The 22,855-nt window shown below is 40.6% G+C and overlaps 1 protein-coding gene across 14 annotated transcripts in view; it reads right to left on the bottom strand.

Moving 5' to 3' along the window:
• Positions 1–22,855, bottom strand: part of MAP2K5 (mitogen-activated protein kinase kinase 5) — a 274,973-nt gene that overhangs the window by 67,022 nt on the left and 185,096 nt on the right. For 9 of the 14 annotated variants that reach the window (XM_021941785.2, XM_021941786.2, XM_021941788.2 and 6 more), the window contains 2 exons: positions 5,351–5,377; positions 5,007–5,039 (listed from right to left, as the gene is read on the bottom strand). The exons of 1 other annotated variant lie outside the window; for it this stretch is intronic. In XM_021941785.2, coding sequence (XP_021797477.1) covers positions 5,007–5,039; positions 5,351–5,377 — 60 coding nt within the window. The remainder of the gene's footprint in view (positions 1–5,006; positions 5,040–5,350; positions 5,378–22,855) is intronic. 4 more of the 14 variants (XM_021941781.2, XM_021941778.1, XM_021941789.1 and 1 more) reach the window with 1 other exon arrangement.

Below are 22,855 nucleotides of genomic sequence, written 5' to 3' on the forward strand. Positions count from 1 at the left end.
GATTTGCATTCCCTTAATTAATTGTTGAGCATATTTTCATGTGCTTATTGACCACTTGTTTATCTTCTTCAGAGAAACGTCTATTTAAATCCTCTCCCCATTTTTAAATTGGGCTATTTGTCTTTTTATTTATCATTGAGTTGTAGGAGCTCTTTATATATTCCGAATAGCAGGCCTTTATCAGATATACGATTTGCAAATATTTTTTCCCATTCTGTGGGTTGTCTTTTCACTGTCTTGATAGTGTCCTCTGACACACACAAGTTTTTAATTTTGATAAGGCCCTCCTTTTGTTTTTGTTTGCTTATGCTCTTGGTGTCATAGCTAAGAAACCATTGCTAACCTAAGGTCATGGAGATTCACATCTATGTTTCCTTTTGAGAGTGTCATAGTTTTTACTCTTACAGTTAAATCTTTGATCCATTTTTTGAGTTAATTTTTGTGTATGATGCAAGGTAGGGGTCCAAATTTATTCTATTACATATGGATATCCAGTAGTCTCAGCACCATTTGTTGAAAAGACTATTCTTTTGCTACAGAATGGTCTTGGCATCCTCATCAGAAAACAATTGACCATGCATATATATTTCTGGACTTTGAATTCTATTCCATATGTCTATCCTATACCACTACCATACTATCTTGATCAGTGTAATTTTGTAGTAAGTTTTGAAATCAGAAAGTATAAATCTTGCAACGTTGTTTTCTTTTTTTTTTTTTTTCAATGATTGTTTTGGCTATTCTGAGTCCCTTGCATTTCCATGGGAATTTTAGGATTAGTTTATCCATTTCTGCAAAAAAGCCTACTGGGATTTTAATACGATTACACTGAATCTGTAGATCAATTTTGAGAGTATTTCCGTTGTAACAATATTAAGCCCCCACTTCATGAACATGAGATTCCTCTCCTCTCCTTTTTCCTTTTTTTTTCCTTTTTGTGTTTTTTGAGAGGGTGTCTTGCTCTGTCACCCAGGCTGGAATGCAGTTATCTTGGCTCACCACAACCTCCGCCTCCTGGGTTCAAGTGATTCTTCTGCCTCAGCCCCCCGAGTAGCGGGGATTACAGGTGCCTGCCACACTGCCCGGCTAATTTTTGTATTTTTAGTAGAGACGGGGTTTCGCCAGGTTGGCCAGGTTCGTCTTGAACTCCTGACCTCACATGATCTGCCTGCCTCAGCCTCCCAAAGTGTTGGGATTACAGGCGTGAGCCACTGTGCCCGGCTTGTCTTCGGTCTTTGCACTCCTGATAGTGACCTTAGCAAAACTAAAAAGTACCATATGAAATCAGGACTTTGGGAGGCCAAGGCAGGCAGATCATTTGAGGTCAGGAGTTCGAGACCAGCCTGGCCAACATGGTGAAACCCCGTCTCTACTAATAATACAAAAAATTGGCCAGGTGTGGTGGCGTGTGTCTGTAGTCCCAGCTACTCGGGAGGTTAGGACAGGAGAATCACTTGAACCCAGAAGGCGGAGGTTGCAGTGAGTGGAGGTTGTGCCACAGAACTCCAGCCAGGGCAACAAGAGCAAAACATCATCTCAAACACAAAACAAAACAAAACAAACAAACAAAAAACCCGAAGACAGATGGTTGGGGTTGTTGGGACAAAAGGTAGCCATCGACAAGAATGAGGAGTACCCATAGAGAACAGGGGCAATCACAAGAGGGCACAGGAAAAGTACTATGCAGTGCAGTATAGCCATGTAAGGCGCGTTAGCCTGGGGGCAAAGGGCTCTATACACTTCAAGAGGCCCGAGAATATCAATGTCAACGCCAAACACTCTGGCAAAATGGCTGGCAAAATTCAGTGAAAGAATAAGGTAAACCCCACACAATTTTACAGCCCTGGAGGGCATCAATACATCAAAGTTTACATTCAGTACCATGTTCAGAACAAGGGACTAAGTCACTGAGAAAAGGTTAAATGATATTCACCACACTCCGTCAACAGGCTGCCAAGAACAAATAGATTTTAGAAACATTTCTTTCTAAAAATGCAAATTTCTCATCGCTGTCAGAGCTTACAGTCATAAATTTCAGTTATCTAGACAATAGGGGCTGACTTATTCCCCAAAGATATCAGATGGCTAAGGCTTCAGGTACACATAGACACACATCACTTATAAAGAACCAAAGCACTTTACAACGCAGGTATTCAGGGACATAGGGAGGACCTGATTACATAAGGACCTTAAGGTAAAAAGTTCTATTGAGAAGCAACTCTGAGGCACCAGATGATGTCTTTAAGCTGTCACTTACACCTCAGCTAGCCAGCGCCAATTCAGAAAAACACCACCCACCAAAATTTACTTGGACCACCCAGATTTCTGATTGGAGTTCAATTCTCCTGTTACCTTGGCTACCCTCCCAATTCCTGATCTGTGGTCTGAGTTTCAAGGTCATGATTCTTACTCCTGTTTAGTTTTTGGTGTCTTCTGTTTGGACATCTGGTAGCTAACCCTGGCTTTGTTCCATGATTCCACCTCCTGACTCCCAGATTGGCTCTAACATTCATCTTTGGCCACTCCAGGACTGGCTCTTGCCCACCTTAGTGGTGTTTTACTACATCTTCACTCTTTGCCAGACCGTAACAGGAGGTCAAGCTGAATCCACACAATAATATGTCACACTGGGCTTTGTGACAGCTATTTTGTATGTGACGCCAAATATACCCATCTTGTCTGAATTAGGCTCCCTCAGGGGAAGTAATTTTTGATCTGACTTTTCTCCAACGGGAAATAGTACATACTAGCATCAGATACCCATTTCACAATGGGGTAAATCTACTCCCAAGCAGTAAAATGGCTCAAATCCCAACTGGGCATATTCATTCACAAATAAAAGGCCTAAAAGTCAGATGCAAATGAAGCTAGCTAGCTAACCGCCCTGTGGGAACTAAAGGGGAAGACTTAGCCCTGGCAAGCAGTTAGAGAAGTTTGAGAAGTGGTTCTCAAACTTTAATGTGCAGAGAGTTACCTGGGAAACTAGTAGATTCTAGGCACGACCCCTAGAAAGTCTAATTCAGTGATCTGGGGCCAGGAATTTGCATTATAACAAAAAATTCTGATGCAATCAGTCCTTGGGCCACCCTATGAGGAACACTGCATCACAGCAATGAGAACTCTGACAGACACACAGGACAAGCGCAGTAAGTACAGGATCCCACCAATTCTTCCTCTCCGAGATGCTATGATTCCTCTTGTCTAAGGCAGGTCATCTGGCCAATCCTTTCCTAATACTTTTATTGCAGAATATCAGCTCAGTTCCAAGATCAACCTGGTTTTAGTAAAGACAATGTTCATTTCCCAAGTTTCCACAAGGAAGATGGTTTTAGAGTACACAGGAATAGATGTCTAAGTTACATTTTTCTCTTGACTAAGAAAGAAATGCTATGAAGAAAAATATACCATTTAAGTTACACATGATTGTTCTTCATCAACCTTCACCCCTTAAATAGAACATCTCCCTACGGTAATTTCAAGAGTCTCATGATTTTGCCCAAATTAAACAAGATATTTTAAATTGAATAGCAATAACTGCTACTTTAAATAAGGAATGAAAATATCTATTTGATGCAGAAAACCTTCAAATGAGCTGTCCAGAAACACATATAGTATTGGCAAGGAATGTCTTTACCTGGATGTTCTGATAGGGGCCTGGCAGACCAACGGGAGAGCCCAGGAAATACAGGAGACTGTGCACAAAACTGGGTAGGCAAGTTTCCCCAGGCACTTCCCCAAGCAAAACTGGAGGAGGACCTCAGGAAAACCAGTTAAATTGGGAGGATTCTGATGGGGATAGTATGCTTTTGGAATATAAGATGACAGAGGATATTGATGAGCTATTAGATCCAGGAGGTCTGTCTGATATTTGAGATAATGGAGCCTCCATTTGTTTCACGACGATGCCTTCATTTTTACATCAACATGGTTTATGGCTTGTAGGGGATATATGGACTGACTGATGCAACCATTAAGGATGTTAGAGCCCCACTCTTACTATTATTGTGATATGTGTGTATGTTTGTTTGTTTCCTAGGAGGATCTTTATTTTTTCTCCCAAATCTCATAACTGGTTATGCAGATGTTTAATTGAGAGGAATAATTATGAATTACGATTTTTTTCTTTCAAACTTTCCTATCTGAATCATTTATTGCCTTTCCTCTCTAATTACAAGTGTTTTAAATATTATAAAATTCAAGTTTAAAAAAATAAACATTGCTAGTAGGCAAACCCAAGCCCAAAAAAGCTCACTTTTTAAAGAAAATGTTAATGTTTCTTGAAAGCCTTGTGTATTATAAGATTGATGATTTACAGAAAAGGAATTTAAAGTCAGAATAAGAAGTAGACAAAGTTGGTTGAGAGAGAAAGGTAGGTAGATTAGCCTCATGAAGGCAAAGGAACAGTGGAACTCAATGGAGCAGGATGATCAGAAGTAAGCTCAATTAAAATGTGAGAATACAGGTTTCCAGCCACTAGAATACACAAGATGTTAGGGGTATATTCTGAGAAAAATGCCTAACTAGGAAATTAAAGCTGAACTGTTGACCTAGAGTTTTTGAGCCTTTTTATCGCTCTGATATGCTTTGGGTAAATAACTCAAGGAAGGCAAATTTCACCCAGCTTATGCTTGCTCTTCAACTCTGACCCTTGCCTACTGAATGACTTTAAATAACTGTTGCAGAAAAAAATGATACCATTTTAATTTCCAGCTCCATCCCCATCTGGCCAGGGAGAGGGTCAATTAATATTATTGTGTTTTGTCTTTAGGGCATCTGATACCCCTGAGGACCAGCCTGCGGGACAGTCTGGTTTTGCAGGGTTTCTTGGCCAGAATCAGAAGAGTGGGATTCAGGACAAGGCCAGTTCACGTAACACAGCTCAGAGCCATACAACACAACTTGCTCCAAGGATGTTGGGCATTGTGCTTCATTAGGAAACAAAATATAAGCTTTCCACACCATTAGGAATGACTTTAGGAGTGAAAGCACATAAGACGATGCCTCACCTCATCAACAATGCACTGCAGAAGCTGGAGAGGCTGCAATGGAAAAGAAGAGAGGAAAAAGTATTAGCCTCTATGCAATATCTTTACAGTGGAGTGGAAAGAAAAAATCATTAATGCAATAAAATATAGCAAGATTAATCAACAACAGCAAACTCTTATAAAAACATTGATGCTCAGGATGTTCTATTATTTCTAATGGTACCTAATCTAATACAGGCAGTTAAAGGTTTGCATTTTCTTCAAAATGCAATTTGCTAAGTTTAAAACAAGGCATTCAAGCATGCAAAGGAAGCAGCCATCAGGAAAAAGAAAAGTGAATTTTTTTCTGAACTCATAAAGCTTACCATTAAAGATCCCTGGTTTTTCTGAATCTGAAAAAAGGCAATATGTAATTAGCATGTCATAATCAAAATGACTCACTTGGACACATTATGATCACTGAGAGAAAATTATTGCATTGCTGGTGGCAATTTGTGGGCATGTGTTAACACAATTTACATAATGAAAATACACAAATGTTAATAGCTCGCTTCTCATTTATAGGCGAAAGTCAGCAGAATGTTAATTTCACACAACACTTTTTAGTACCCTCCAGGTTGTATTAGAATAGGGAGAAAAACCATAATCCATTTCAAAAGGCTGTTTACGATTCAGATATAAATAATGTTTTATATTGCTAGATTGTGAACACTGGGCTTAATGTTGCAATCATTGCTAATGTTATGAAGCTCACTCTTTTTAAATTAAAAACCGATTTATTTAAAATTGAAATTAAATCATAGTCAGAAATTAGAATTTTGGATTCCTGCCAGTGTCTGCTCACAATTCCCTATTTTGTGAAGAAAACTTTAATTATGTGGTTGAAGTATTTGCCCCTAACTTAGGAGTGAGGTAACGACTCCACCTTTTCCAAAGTTCCTTCTGCCTGTTTCCAGGGCAGCAATGCTCTCTGGGAAAATAAAATTCATGCAAGTTTTACACTGATTTTTAGGGAATAAAAGCAGAGTCCAGTAAGAGTGTGTTTCTGATCAACATTCTGAAGGCAGGTTGCTCACACATTTAACACTGATAAACTGAATTTCTTAGAAAGCTACTAAAACGTGACACAAAAATTAATAAAACATCCACTTAGTCATTAAAGTACTAAACACTTCAATGCCTCCCCATCCAGGAAAAAAAAAGGCTACAGTTACAAACTCAATGAAAATGAAACTCCAGGTACTACATTTTCTAACAGAGAACTTTTCAGGAACCAAATACTGATGGGTCAACTGTTTTCTGAGATAACTGAGCTCCAACCAGCTGGTAAAACACACGGAAACTAGTAATAATCCCTTATATGTTTTTATAGGTGTTTACAAAAATTCTTTCCCATATACTAACTCATTTGATCTGCACAACCACCCTGAGGTTGGCGGGGATGATCATCTTTATTCTATGGTGGGAAAGCTGGGCCTACCAGAGGACAGGGTCTAGGCCTGAGGCCTCAGGGCCAGGGTGTGGTGGTGCTGGGGCTCCTCCAGAGCTCCTTTCCTTCCAGCATCTGTATTACACCTGCCTATGGTCATAGAGTTATTTGAAAACAACTGGATTTATATACATTTATACTTGGTATGGTATTGTTGATAAATTATCCATTTTGACATGTTGGTTCCTCTCACCTAGACTGTGAGTTTCTCAAGAGCTGCAGCTACGTTTATGCATTTCTTTTGCATCCATGTGGCTGATCAGCACACCATTCCTCCTACTGCCTGAATGTTTTAAAGTGTTCTCCCATGTATTTGTCAAATGAACATGGTGCCCACTCATTGCTCTTACTGGCTTTTCATCACTTCCTCCCCAATCACTACTTTGGGAAACCTCTGTCCCAGGTTGACTGGCTTAGTCTATGTTGATAGTCCCTGCTTAATGTTGTCCTGAATTACTGCTTATTCTGGTTCCTCCAGTCCATGAGTACTTCCAGCCAAGATTCTGCAGGTAAAGATTTATACTACAAGGGAAGGCGGAGCTGTAACCACCATCCTGAAGCAGTTAAGAATTTCAGTAACAAGCTACACCACCTTTAAAAAAGTACTGAAAAGCCTGGACAACCTCTCCTATGACATGAGATACCTATGGAGTTTCCTTTTATATATTTTTTTCAAGCATACACTGATGCTCCCCCTACCCCTACATTCCTAGTAAGATATATCTACTTCAACAGCAGAATTATTCGTAATGAACAAAGAATCAGAAATCCATTTCTGACATCAAAGAGAATGAGCTTCACAAATTTCCAAGAGTCAGGGGGATGACAACATTCTCTGAGGAGAACATGCAGCAAACATTCTAAGTGAGAGGTTTTGAAATGAATTCGAAATGGATTATGAAACACTGTCCCCAGTAACATATGAGTTGTGTGAATCAGATTAACTGAGGGGAGGAAACTTCCTCATGAACTGAGGTCTTAAAGAAAGCCTCTAGTTTGCCCTATTTTGCAGGTTAAAAGCTTAGTCTAAGACAACTTAAAATTGTACTATTTATGCTTGCTCTTTACTAAAAGAAAGAGAAAAACAGCAATATCAAAGTCTTTTTTAAAAATAATCTTATAACTATACTGTTTTGCCCAGGTTTTTAAAGAGAGATGTTATCAGGTTTTATTATACAGTTTTGATAGCAACATATTATATGAAATCATCTTCATAAATTTTGTATTAAGGTAGCAGCACCAGTACCTGAAATTGATTCAAAAGGCTTAAGATACTCAATTACTTTTTAACAGTTACACAATGCAGTGACTTATATCTTCTATTTCACAAGAATTTGATGATGTAACATCATTGTAATTGATTCATTTTCTCAATTAAATAAAGCTACTGTGCTTTTCTTTATATGAATGCCACATAGACCATAGAGTTAGATGAATTATCTCCTTTTTCTGTCTCAGATATATTGCCGTAAAGGCTGTATTCTGTTCCTCTGTTAATTCCACCAGAAAATTTAATGCCACAGTCATATTTTTAAAATTCTGAACTGCCATGTACTCGGCTGTATTTATATTAGGCATATTTTTCACTGCTAAACTCTTTGTTGTTTACCTTTTTCAAGATCACATTACTGTATAGGCACAGCAACCATAAAACAGACCCAAACAGTCAACCTCCAGTCATTGCCTCTGCTTTTGCACACAGTTCATGAAAAAGTGAAGCCCCTAGTTTTATAGCACATTAAAAGTGGAAGCAAAGGTCCTCAATATAAAATGTTGGCTTTGTGAATGCCTATCTTTATTCTGGGTCTGCCTTCGAAATGCTTAGCTGTGAGAGCAGAGTTCAGAGGAACACAATAATATTGTTAGGGCTGATGTACTGTCTGCACCTCACAACATATGAAATGCTGTTTATAACTAACTTGTCCAAGCCCTCATTTCTGCTTATACATTTTGCGTGTATTGAGTGTTTTCTATGTCTAACTAGTACTTTGGGACAATGAGAGAACAATAATTGTTCCAGTCACACACTTTGTTAATCAGTTTCTAGAACTAGTAGCATTTTGATAGACTAAATGAACCTCTTCCCTTTTCTGGGCATAGATTTTTTTCTTTCATTAGCTGTTAGATTCAAGATCTAAAACCACACTAATAGGGGATAGTTATGTCTCATTCTGATGTAAGACAGACTCTTATGTGTTTAAATGGGGGAAGAATGACTTCATAAAAGGCAGCCACAAGTACCAGTTAGGTCTTGGTATTATTACAGTAACATTTATCATATATTTCCTTACAAGGACTATCTAGTTAGCAATTAGAAAACTCTTATAACATGACTTATGACTGTGAAAAATGATGCTAGAAAGGAAATTGCCAATGTAAAAGTTTGCTTGTGGGGCCTCAACTATTTAGCCAATGACTCTGGTGATAAAAAGCAATTTTGGAAGTCTCACTTTATGCTTCGCCCTCTGTAGAGGAGCTTTTTACTTAAGTGGTAAAACAGACCTTGCTACCAGCCCCTTTTACATTATATTCAGAGGCACAATCAGAAAACTAAAATGAATCTACCTATGTAACTTAGAGAAGACACCAGCTATAGCTTTCATTTTCTCCTTTACTCTCTGAAATTATGGCTTGCCCTGCAGCTCTTGTCTGTAAGATTTATGTATGACCTAGGTCAGATCTTCCAATATCAGTTGACAAATTTTCTCTTTACATATTTACTGCTTTTCAAGCTTGTATTATTTTCTCTTAAATAGAAAGAAGAAATATAAAATTAAATCATATGGTTGGAATTTTTAAAGATTAGCATTTTCATTTGTTGTGCTACTGGCATCACATTCTAGCTTTCTTTTTTCTCTCTTTTTTTTTTTTGAGACGGAGTCTCACTCTGTTGCCCAGGCTAGAGTGCAGTGGCGCAAGCTTGGCTCACTGCAAGCTCCGCCTCCCGGGTTCACACCATTCTCCTGCCTCAGCCTCCTGAGTAGCTGGGACTACAGGTGCCCACCACCACGCCCAGCTAATTTTTGTATTTTTAGTAGAGACAGGGTTTCACCGTGTTAGCCAGGATGGTCTCGATCTCCTGACCTTGTGATCCACTCGCCTCGGCCTCCCATAGTGCTGGGATTACAGGCGTGAGCCACCGTGACTGGCCTACATTCTAGCTTTCAATGTTGAGTTCTTTATTCTTTTTTTTTAAACTTCAAATTTTAGGAGCTGTGGCTATTTTGCAAAGGACTCTCTTTTCAAATCAGATGCATGAAGCTATAACCCTGGCTAAATATAAACAGGGATTATGGAAAACTGAGACATTCATATTCTAAACGAAGAATTATGATCTGAAGTATTTATGAAGGGAAGGAACCCCAGAGATAATTTAGTTCAATCTACTCACTTTGCTTTAAGGAAGCTGAGGCTCAAAGGGGAGCAGCGCCCAAAGTCATAGATAGTGCCTGGCCTGACCCTGACAGTTGGGTTAGGAGGCTGTCCACTGTGAGAAAAATGCATGAACTTTGGAGTGAGAAAGACCCCTGGGATTCTACTCAGATGCCCATGGTCCCCAGAAGCCCCCTCCCTTCAGTGGGGCTTAGAGCTCTCGTCTACAAAGTGAAGGAATGAGCTAGAGAAGCCCAAAGATTCCTTGAAGCCAGAGCTTCCTATTCAGGAGCCATGTTTATTTTTCCTACCCAAGGAAGAAATGGTACCAGCAATCAATCTAATTTTATCTGGCACTGTGTGGGTATTAAAACTTAGGGAAATACCACTTCCAATCCAGTACAACTTGCAAAAACAAAGTGTCCATATCTCAAAAAGCCTTCAATGAGAAAAACAAAACCACTGCTACATGATAAGCTTTATATACATTGCCTAGTACCACTACCTTAAAAAGCTCCTAAACAAATTACTTTTAAATAAAGGAAGAGAACAAAATTTACTATGGCTAACTACAAATGGGACTTTTGGCAAACTGATATGTGAAGATACTAAATGCATTAAGAGACAAAATAAATGGATAATATTTCCAATAATTTCAGGTGAACACATATAATTCACTTTGCAATCCTATCTCCCCTGTTCATCAGCCTTTGTCCTTGCTCAAGTTCTTATCATGTCTGTGGGTCTATTAGTATATTTTCACGGGACCTAAAAAAGTTACAAGAGGATTTAGCAGGCAGCTACTCAATAGGTTATAAGAAAGAAACAATGATTCTGACATTCTAAGATCTACTCACTGGCACCTTCTTTCTGGCCCACATCTCAGACTCCAGCTGGGGTGCTGTATTCAGGAGTGACCAGTTTTGAAAAGCAAAAACTGCATATCCCTGAATGTAGCAAGCAGCTAGGTAGGACAGAAAGGCTTTAAGATGCCTACAGGAGGGCACAGCTCTGATGGGACCAGACAGAAAATCATCACAGCCATAAATTAGTTTACTTGGCTCTCACTGCTTCCTGAGTATCAAGGACAATGCATTTTCACACAAAATACAACAGCTGGAGCATTGAGGTACAGCGAAACATTATTCATTCGCTGGGTCTGCCAGTCAGTGAGCAGGAAAAAAAAGGACCTGGCTGCCAGTTCATACTGTTTTATCCTTTGTGTATTTAAAATTGACATAGCGCATGTCCAACCCCACATAGGTGTATAAGAGCCATAGTAAATCTTCCTCTTGGTAATTGCACATTTTAATGTTTAAACTTGAGTTCTGCAAGGAAAGCAGGGGCTTAGAATTGTAATTTAAAATGACTGACGTGAATTATAAAATCTTTTTCCTGATGGTACGAGGTCTGGCCACAGAGTCCATTAAGTACCTAACTTTTGAAGAAGATTTTAGACATCTGCCATATCAAACTTTTGTCCTTTCTTTGTCCCAAAAGAAGGGTGGCCTTATTTCAGAATCCAGTTTAAGAATATTAATTGTGTGTGGAGACAGGGGAAAGGGGAAACTGGGGGAAGGAGGTGTTGCTTTTTCTGAGAAAGGTCCTTTAGACTACCCTACTCTTTATGGTGAAATAAATCTGCTACAGCAACATTTTAATGTTTCAAAATGTCTGAGACGGTTTTTCTGGAGCTTTCATTTCGTTTGCACCTCTGTTAGCTTAAATCCTCTACATGATGTTGGAAGTCACCTAGTACAATTCTTTGCCTAATGCAGAAATTCACTTTATAATATTCCAAACATATAGGTATTCTGTCTTTGCTACAAGACTTCCAATGATGAGATTCCAATGATTCTCTTTTGGGCAGATGAAACTGTCAACAAAGTTCTTTCTTGGCCAGGTGTGGTGGCTCACGCCTGTAATCCCAGCACTTTGGGAGACTGAGGCGGGAGGATCACAAGGTCAGATCAAGACCATCCTGGCTAACACGGTAAAACCCCGTCTCTACTAAAGATACAAAAAATTAGCCGGGCATGGTGGCAGGCACCTGTAGTCCCAGCTACTCGGGAGGCCTGAGGCAGGAGAATGGCATGAACATGGGAGGCGCAGCTTGCAGTGAGCCGTGATTGCGCCACTGCACTCCAGCCTGGGTGACAGAGCGAGACTCCCTCTCAAGAAAAAAAAAAAAAAGTTCTTTTTGGGCTGGGGTGGTGACTCACGTCTGTAATCCCAGCACTTCGGGAAGCCGAGGCGGGCAGATCACCTGAGGTCAGGAGTTCAAGACAAGCCTGGCCAACATGGTGAAACCCCATCTCTATTAAAAATACAAAAATTAGCTGGGTGGGGTGGCATGTGCGTGTAGTCCCAGCTACTCAGGGGGCTGAGGCAGGAGAACTCTGCTTGAACCCGGGAGGAGGTTGCAGTGAGCTGAGATGATGCCACTGCCCTCCAGCCTGGGTGACAGAGTGAGACTCTGTCTCAAACAAACAAACAAAAAAAGGAGTTCTTTCTTATTCTGAATCCAAGAAGTATGTCTTTCTGGAAGATGTGCCCATGATCTGGAGCTATGGCATATAAGTTTAAAGACAGCTTTCCACATATTTGAAGATAGCGGTCATATCTCCACAACGTTGTCTTTCTTGAATAAACATCCCTGTTTTCTTCCTTATGATCAGTTGGTATCTTGGTTGCCCTCTATCCTTCTCCCCTTTATTACTAAGGATACTCCAACAACACTCCCCCACCCCCAAGAAGCCCGTGTGTTCCATGGGAAGATGACTTTGCCCCCAGTTCTAGGGTATGGTAGGTGGTTCAGGCCTAAATTAGCCAGCAACATCTAAATCCCCTGGGCACAGGGAGTTGAACTGGTCCAATCAAACTGCAGGCTAAGGCCTTTGGTTGCCTCTGAGGAAAAGAGACCTGCTGTTCCCCTCTCAGACAGGACGTAGGTTGCTCCAGGAACCCCAGTAACCATTCTTGGTCTGTGAAGCCTACTAAGGAGAGAACCGAATGTGACTTGCTGAGTCAAGTCCCAGCTAAAACCAACAAGCAAGACTAGGCTTTTCAGTCATGCAGTCCAGTAATTTCCCCTTGTGGTTAGGGCTCCTTTGAGTTGAGTTTTCTGTTACCTGAACCTGAAAGTTGCCTGAAGAACCCAGGCATGATTTCCCATTCTCCACCACCACAGTCACCTTCGTCTGAATTCGTTTCCATATGTGTATGTTCCTCATAAAGTATGACACCCACACCTAAACACAGACCTCGGATTGACAGGCTTAGATCACCATGTTTTGGGCCCGATACACCAGAGAGCAGAGACTCAAGGAGGTTAAAAGTGCATTCACTGTTTTTTTTGAGACGGAGTCTCACTTTGTCACCTAGGCTGGAGGGCAGTGGCGCAATCTCAGCTCACTGTAACCTCCACCTCCCGGGTTCAAGCAATTCTCCTACCTCAGCCTCCTGAGTACCTGAGATTACAGGCGCATGCCACCATATCTGGCTAATTTTTGTATTTTTAGTAGAGATGGGGTTTTGCCATGTTGGCTAGGCTGGTCTTGAACTCTTGGCCTCAAGCGATCCACCTGTCTCAGCCTCCCAAAGTGCTGGGATTATAGGCGTGAGCCACCATGCCAGGCCATGCATTCACATTTCTGATAGCCCTATCACACAGCTGGCTCAAATGAGAGAAAGCAGAGAAGTATATACATCTTACAGGTTTATATACTGAAAAAGATATCAGAGACTGAAAAGGAAACACTTTTTTTTTTTTTTTTTTTTTGGAGACAAGGTCTCATTCTATTGCTCAAGATGGAATGCAGTGGTGCAATCATAGCTCACTGCAGCCTTGACCTCCCTGGACTAAAGTGATCCTCCCACCTCCGCCTCCTGAGTAGCTAGGACTACAGGTGTGTGCCCACCACTCCTGGCTATTTGTTTTGTGTGTATTTTTTTTAGAGACGGGGTTTTACCATGTTGCCCAGGCTGGTCTTGAACTCCTGACCTCAAGTGATTCACCCACCTCAGCCTCCCAAAGTGTTAGGATTACAGGTGTGAGCCACCGCAGCTGGCCCTATACTCTTCTATTTCTGATGTGTTTCATACTGACAGAGTATTTGAGAGTCAAAATGAGTGAATGATAAAAGCAATTACAGAATCTGGACAGTCTGAAGATGTTTCTATCTGTTATTTCTCCCTTTTTATTTGTTTGGCTGAGGAGAGGCCTGGCTAATGCTGAAGTAGAATTATAGACTCCTGGGGTCTGAAAAAAACCTTAAAGATTTTAAAATCTAACCTGGCTCCTCATCCCAATCTAATGTTAAATCCCTCCTTCATTGCACCCCTGCTGATGGGGCTTCTGTCTGAATTCATCTGGCAAAGGGAAGCTTACTGTCTTCTGACTGACCCTTCCATCCCTTGCCCCACTTCTACCCCTCTGACAGTACAAATCTACATTTTCTCTGACATGAGAACCTTCAAAGTCTGACGACAAGTTGTCACATCTCCTCAGAAGGTGTTATGCTCAGGTATTCATGCTGGCAGGGTTCAGTGGGAGGATGGGACATGGAAGAAAAGAAAGGGGCCAAAACAATTGATTTAGAGCCTCAGGATTTGTGTTCTTGGTTCCCTGTGATTGTAAAATTTGCTTTGCCAATATGTAAAAAGTAAACTTGGGCTACATAATTACTTTATCGATTTCATATCCTTATGCTATGCCAGGCACTGCAGTAGACTCCAGGACCCAAAAGATGGATAGAATACAATTGCTGGCCCACAGAAAGCAGTGACTTAGTAAAGGTTCCTGAAACCTAGTAGCAGAGTTAAGATTTAAACACAGGTCTTGCACTCTCCTCTAAAAATCACTCAGTATTTGGACAAAATACAACTCTCTGGAGTTTTGCTTTCTTCCCTCAGGGCTCTATAGATTTCTTTTTTGTTTTTTGTTTTTTGTTTTTTTGAGATGGAGTCTTGCTCTGTCGCCCGGGCTGGAGTGCAGTGGCCAGATCTCAGCTCACTGCAAGCTCCGCCTCCCAGGTTTTCGCCATTCTCCTGCCTCAGCCTCCCGTATAGCTGGGACTACAGGCACCCGCCACCTCGCCCAGCTAGTTTTTTATATTTTTTAGTAGAGACGGGGTTTCACCGGGTTAGCCAGGATGGTCTCGATCTCCTGACCTCGTGATCCGCCCGTCTCGGCCTCCCAAAGTGCTGGGATTACAGGCTTGAGCCACCGCGCCCGGCCTTAGGGCTCTATAGATTTCTAAGACAGCTTCTCCACATCCTTCCAACCCCTAAAGCTCCCTACTACATGGTGATGTTTCTAGGCATTGTAAGAAAGGTTGCTGCATTGGTTTTGGTTCCACATATCACTGAATTTTTTTTTTTACCATGATATATTTGGATGTGGCCTACTGAGATTTTGAGATCAGCTATAATTGCAGCATAACATTACATGGTTCATACAGGATGAGGAGGGAAAGAATCTTAAAATTGGCCAGGTGCAGTGGCTCACCCCTGTAATCCCAGTGCTTTGGATGGCCAAGGTGGGTGGATCACCTGAGGTCAGGAGTTTGAGATCAGCCTGGCCAACATGGCGAAACCCCATCTCTACTAAAAATACAAAAATTAGCCAGGTGTGGTGGCACGTGCCTGTAATCCCAGCTACTAGGGAGGCTGAAGCAGGAGAATTGCTTGAACCTGGGAGGAGGAGGTTGCAGTGAGCCGAGACTGCGCCACTGCACTCCAGCCTGGGTGACAGAGTGAGACTCCACCGCAAAAAAAAAAAATAATAATAATAAAAAAATATATATATACACACATATATATAGTCACACATAATCTTGTGAATTAACGTTTCTTACTGGCTTGACTGTAAATGAAATTCAAAATAGATTTAAACAAAATAAGTCATGGATCAAGAATGAACTGGATAAAGTTTGACTTTCTTTCTTTTATCTCTTTTTTGTTTGTTTGTTTTGAGATAGGGTCTCACTCTGTTGCCCAGGCTGGAATGCAGTGGCACGATCATAGCTTATTATAGCCTGGACCTCCTAGGCACAAGTGATCCTCCCTCCTCAGCCTCCAGAGTAGCTGGGACTATAGGCATGTGCCACCACACCTAGCTGATTTTTAAATTTTTTGTAGAGACATGGTCTCCCTGTGTTGCCCAAGCTGGTCTTAAACTCCTGGGCTCAAGCGATTCTCCTGCCTTGGGTTCCCAAAGTGCTAGGATTACAGGTGTAAGCCAGCACACCTGGCTCCAATGTTTGATATTTGATTCAGAGTTTTACTTCATAACTCCCATATTTTGATATAGGTACAATCAGATTTCAGTAAACTCCAAGGAAGTAATCGGGGGGAGATGGTGATGAGCAAGAGGGCTGAAGGTGTGGACAGGAGGAGGAAGCTGCTCATCCAAGGTGAAAGCAGACCACAGAAGTATCCTGTTCAGCATTTTTCAGACTCTATTTACCAAATAACTTAGTTCAAATAAGATATTACTTAGATGCATTTAAAAATTACCAGACAGAAGCAGAGCTGCTCGTGTGGTTGTGTATGTGTGTGTGTGTGTGGACCCCATCCCCTCTATGCATTGTCTACCCACAATTCTGCAAATCACTAACCTAGGGCATTTCCATTATTTTCCAGGTGAGGAGGCTGAAGTCCAAAAAGAAAGAAGGTCAAGCAACTAATAATAAAAGCGAAGACCAGAACTCAGGTTAGCTCTGTCTGTGTGTTTGGGTGGAAAACATATACTGTTAGTGACTTAATTTGTCACTTGTTCGGTGTGTCATTTGCTGCCTCCTATGCCCTCTACCCTGAATCACTGAGTGTTTCCAGCTGCCTGGCTACCAAGAAGGCATGGGGCTATCCAAAGAGCAGGGCCTGGAACTTTCTTTCGTTTAAAGGATTTTACCAACTAGACCTATAGTCCAGGTCTCCTCATACCTTATGCCCAGAAGAGTGCTTTCTGCAACTTGTTTCTGAACAGAAAATAAAACAATACAAGCTTCATTACCCCTTCGGTCTCTCCTCCTCTGAACCTGTAGGCCAATAGCTTCTTCTCTCATAAGACTACTCCAGGCTGAGTATGGTGGCTCACCCCTGTAATCCCAGTACTTTGGGAGGCTGAGGCAGGCAGGTCACCTGAGGTCAGGAGTTCGAGACCAGCCTGGCCAACATGGCGAAATCTCATCTCTATTAAAAATACAAAAATTAGCCGGGTATGGTGGTGCAATCCTATAATCCCAGCCACTTGGAAGGCTGAGGCAGGAGAATCACTTGAACCTGGGAGGCAGAGGTTGCAGTGAGCTGAGATCATGCTATTCCACTCCAGCCTGGGTGACAGAGTGAGACTCAGTCTCAAAAAAAAAAAAAAAAGACTATTCTATTCCCCAAGCTGTTCTTTCCTTTTCCGAGTGGTGGTTACCATCTGCAGACCTTGATGTGTGCATCCTAACAGTCCACACTTGGTTCCAATTGGCTGCCTTGGTTACCCAAAATTCCTTGGAGATGACACCTTGGTTCTGTGCATAAACAGACAACTTCCTCCTTTCCTGGCTCCTAGTGGTCTCTGGGACCCTCTTTCCACCTGGTGTGTCCTGGCAATCTCCAGTCCTAAATCGAATTAGCTCTTTGCTCCTTTTAGGCAACTCATTGATTTTTCAATAAACTTAGCTGTCTGTTTTATTGGCACTGAAGAGGGTTGGGTTCTTAGCATCATTAACATTTTAGTTGAGGAAGAATTCCCAAACCTCCCAGGCATTAATCCATAACTGTTAAACATCTAAAAAGTAATCTGTGCTCAAACAAAGCTCGGCCAGGTCTGTCCCCTTTTTAACTTAGAAGTCAATGAGCCCCTATCCCCAAATCTACCCAAGTTTTCCATACTGAATGGTGATAAGTAAAATACTAGAGTATAATAAAGGTTGATGTCTTTGTCTGGTGCTGCTGCTACTACTGCTGTTGAGGACCATTCTCCCCCCAGGGATCCATAGCCAGTCAGCAATTACCTGGCAGGCACAGAGCATCCTGGGACAGTAATTTTCATGTCTGCAGACATACCAGTTGGAGGCAGTACTTTTGTGGATGTGTGTGTGAAATAAGGATGGTCATTTAGGCTCACAATCTCTGGATGCCTTTTCTTACTTTCTCCCCCACCATCCCTCTAGAGTAAAAAGACCACTGCACTGTGAGTGGGAGATATTCTGGCCCTGTTGCTGAATACCTGGTAATCACGAGTGAGTCATTTAATGGCTGTGAACTCCTATTTCCTCGTCTGTAATCTAAGAGTTGGACTAGATCGTTGTAAGATCTCTTCACATGCTGAAATCCTATGATTCAAAAAAATAGCAGACTGCATCAATAAAAGCAAAGGGAAAGAAGTGGAAGGTCTAGTGGACCGCAGAGCTTAAGAGGGAGAGATAATGGCAAACCTGCCATGTGAAAGCTGGACTGAACACCAAGTTCATTACTTTAACTTTCAATTCTATTTCTGGGGGCTAAATTGATCATTTAAAAATTGTAAGGGAATCATGGTCCCCAGTAACTGAACTAAAAATGACGAGATTCTGTATATAATTCTATATATTATGATGGTGATTGTGAATGATAAATTATAACTCAAAAAAGAAAGACTGTAAAGAAAGACTCTTGTGGGATCAGAAAAATAATTCATTTTAGTCCTACCTGGTGTGAGACATGGTCATATATTTTCAGAGTTACATAGGTAAATCCCTAAAGAACTTTCTGGAAATATAAATAATACTAATATTACCTAGCTCTTGTTTACCACCTTATATTTTTCAAAGTGCTCCCTTAGGCATTAGTCCATTTGATCATGACAATTTCTCCCCAGCAGTCTAGAAAATGCCCTGTGATATACCAAGCCAAATTCTAGAGGGTGGCAGGGAACCCCTCTGGGGCATGTGCCAACTATCTTCAGGGGCAGAGACCTTAAAATGCAATCGCTTCCAACCTCAGATTAGCCTCAGTCATGTCAAGGGGACTCACAAAATTCTCAAACCCAATTTCTTTATCTGGTCCCTGCTACACTTGCCATCTCCATCCTGATACATAAACTCCCTCCTCTACCATGCTCCCCTCTCTTTTCTTACTTCCTTCCCACAGTTACTTTAAAAGTTACCTAGGAGAATTGTTAAACTGTTAGGGAAATGAAAGTAACAACAGTAGTACTGTTAAAGTACTGGAAGGACATATGCTGCTTTAGACCTTTATCTTTCACCAGATGAACCTCCTTTGGACTTGAGCACCTAGCACATCCTTTCCCATGCTTCTTGCAAAGGGAGAGAAATGGAAGGCTTCCTGGACCACAGAGCCTAAGAGGGAGAGATAATAGCAAAGCTGCCACGTGAAAGCCAGACTGGACACCAAATTCATTATTATGACTTGGTGTCCAAGTTCATTACTTTAACCTTCTATTCTATTTCTGGGCTAAACTGATTATTTAAAAACTATAAAGGAACCATGGTCCTGTCCTTCTTGCCTCAAAGCCTTGGCTCAAGCATCAGCTATCCACTCTGTGAAACCTTCTTGGTTTCCTGAAGTGAGCTGAACACTCCCTTTTCCTCTTGAGGTCAGAGCATCCCATCTCCTGGAGGACTCCTTTTATATCAACTGCCATTGGTTTTATGTTTTTCTTCCAACTGGACTGGACTCTTCTGAAAGCAGAGGCCACATCTGTTTCATTTTTGTGCTCCTAGTACTTAGGCACAGAGTACGTGCTCAATGACAAATAACGTTGAATTGAGATGTATGTCATACAATAGTTCAAACAACACACGAATCACAAACCTATCTGGCCAAATACAGATATCTCAACTGAAGTATTAACAAGTAATTTATCTTTAATGAAGAATTTCACATTTCTAAGCTACCCACACTTTCGGGATGATTTCTCTTCTATTTCTGCTCTATTTTAAGGATATACTAGGAACCCACCTCCTGTTTCTGGCATAGGCTAAGCAAATAAAATAATGAGACTTCTTGATAAGTATGCAATAGATATGGAGAATAATTTGACACTGGCAATTCAAAAATTCCTAGGAAGAAGTAAATGTGTGTAAGTGAACATCTTCATGTCACTCAAATTTCGTCTCTGCATTTTTATGGAATATAAATCTGATTTTATGCTTGAAATATCAGGATATTTTAAATGTCTATATCCTAAATAGTGAGAACAAAAGTAAAATTAATTAAAACATATAGACTAGACATCTGTTTAGAAAAAAAATTGCATGCATATTGCCCCTTTAAACTCTTGCAAATTAAAGCTGAGCACCTGAAGTTTGGGGTGATTACTCATTGCTATTTTTTCCTTGATTAAAGACCTCACACACAAAAAACTGTATATTTAAAAATTTACTTAAATCCTTGATGTTCCGAACTTCAAAAAGTTTATGCAACATAGGATAGATTCTAATACCTCTTTTCAAAGAGTGCACACTTTTTAGGTATTTTGCAATTCCAGGCGTGATCAGCAAACATAAATAAGAAAATGAGGCCGGGCGCGGTGGCTCAAGCCTGTAATCCCAGCACTTTGGGAGGCCGAGACAGGCGGATCTGGAGGTCAGGAGATGGAGACCATCCTGGCTAACACGGTGAAACCCCGTCTCTACTAAAAAAATACAAAAAAAAACCCTAGCTGGGCGAGGTGGCGGGCGCCTGTAGTCCCAGCTACTCGGGAGGCTGAGGCAGGAGAATGGCGTGAACCCGGGAGGCGGAGCTTGCAGTGAGCTGAGATCGGGCCACTGCACTCCAGCCTGGGTGACAGAGCGAGACTCCGTCTCAAAAAAAAAAGAAAATGATATCTGTGGTCTAAATTTAACATTGAATACAAGACATTAGTAAACAATCAACATTAGAATTAGTAACAATATATTAGTCAAAGGCTTTTAAAACACAAATAAAATTAAGTGTAAAAACTCAAGTACTTCAACATTAGCATTTGAAAAGTGTTTAATGTTTTTAAATAGTTTTAAGAACATACGCTTTCTACTCTATTCTGAAACACATACTCTATCCAGAGCACAATTTATTACTGCAAAATAAATGAATGTTTAAAAGACAGTCTGTCAATTGAAAAAAACAAAACACATTAAAATAGCACGTTTCCAAGCCAAGTTAAACAAAATATTTTCTCCTTGACAAGCTGCTTACATTTAAATGAAAACAAGGCAAATCTGGTCAATAATATGGATTGCATATAATAAAAAGGACCTTAGATCATGTTAATACAAGGATCAGAAAGCAGTAACTTCAATTAAAACTACCCAATTATTTAGCAAACTTTCAGATGCAGCAAATAAATTAATCAGTTTTAAATGAAAGTCCTCAGATAAGTAGCTTTTTGACCTATGAGTAAGTCTCACTAGCAGCAGTTACAGCAAAGCAAGAATCTGCTGAAGCAAGGCAAAGCTCCCAAATCAAACATGTTATTGGTAATCAAAAAGCATTTGCAAAACGTATTTCCTTGGTTAATAGCAGGAGGTTCTGTAGCAAATGCCACCTACAGCTCCTCTCATACTTTGATATGTAGTGTATACGGGTTGAACACACATTTCTCTTACCCAAGAATGACAGAAGTATCTTGGTTTTAACAACAGGGTATTTTCATTTCTGAACTATCCTGTAGAAGGTGCCAGTCGTTATATCATTAAGAATGCATATATTTCGCTTATTATCTACCTATGTTTACCTAGTATTGGGATTTAAGAATGCCTCTTTGAGACAAGTAATATGTCATCATTTTGTTCAGCTAACAGGCCTGACAGCCCTGTCTCCTTGAGTTAAGAAAAGTAAATCTCTATTTTGTACACTGGTGGCAAAAGCTGGCAGAATAAATGAGAATTAGCCAATTGGTAGTAAAAGTTTCTGATCCCAAAGATTCAGACTTTCCTTTGATCCTAGTCCCAATTATTCTGTTTGGCCAGATGATGGTATTTTTTTTCCAATAAAAGTGATCTTCTCCGCATACTGCAATAATTTATTTGAATGCCATTCTTATGTGTTTTTAACAAATAACATCACTATTCACTATTTCTCTCATCTTTTTGATCCTTTTTTACTACTTATCATCTTATTTGAAACAGATTTTTAACAGATAAACTTGATCGTTACAAGAATATCTTGCTTGCATTTTATTCAAATAATTCTTAAAAACAGCTTAAAAAGCCGTTTGGAATAACATCAAGCTTGCCATCAATCAAACGAAAAAATTCCGCTGGCGGTTGTATAAACATCAGATCAAGTCTGATGTCTTCAAGGATTTCAGAGTGAACCATAAAAAACTCCATTAACTTCTGACAAAGAATGCAAATTAATCACAACATGGGGTGAAATGAAATTAAAGGCTCTTTTCTAATCAATGACAAGGCAGGATGAAATATTTGTTACTCTCTCTGCACTCAGACTGCCTAGGATGTTTGCACTTCCCTTGCAAAGCCCCAAATGTAAGGTGTGAGTACAGATTCACCCACAGTCGCTGTTGAGCACCCTCCTCCCCGCAGAGCTATCTGCTTACAAGTCGTGGAGATTCACAAAACACACTAATCATCCGAATCTCAGGTGCATCCAATTTGTTATTCACACTCTCCCATGCCAGTGAAAAGCCTGGCGCAGACAGATGCACCAGGAACCCTAAATGACAGTTTTGGCCTCCGGAAGTACGATCACTACAGCAAAATCTAGTACAGCCTCCAGGTGAAATGTCTGGAGCTCCATATGGAGCAGGGAAAATTAACAACAAGATGAAAATCACTGCAGCAGCGGGGAGTCAGAATTTTTGAAAAAAAAAAATGAAATTTAAAGATGAAGAAAGAGAAGTAATAAATTAATGGGGTGTGAAAACATTCAAAGCTTTACAATACCAGGGGCACTATTTGCTCAGATTTTTTCCCTTTTTTTAACTTCAGGTCATTTTGATGTAATTTATTAACCAAGATCAGGAATTGCAGCCAAAAGAAGAACAGTATTTTTATACATGCAAAAGTAC

This window comes from Papio anubis, chromosome 7, assembly GCF_008728515.1.
Source record: "Papio anubis isolate 15944 chromosome 7, Panubis1.0, whole genome shotgun sequence".
Taxonomy (NCBI): Eukaryota; Metazoa; Chordata; class Mammalia; order Primates; family Cercopithecidae; genus Papio; species Papio anubis.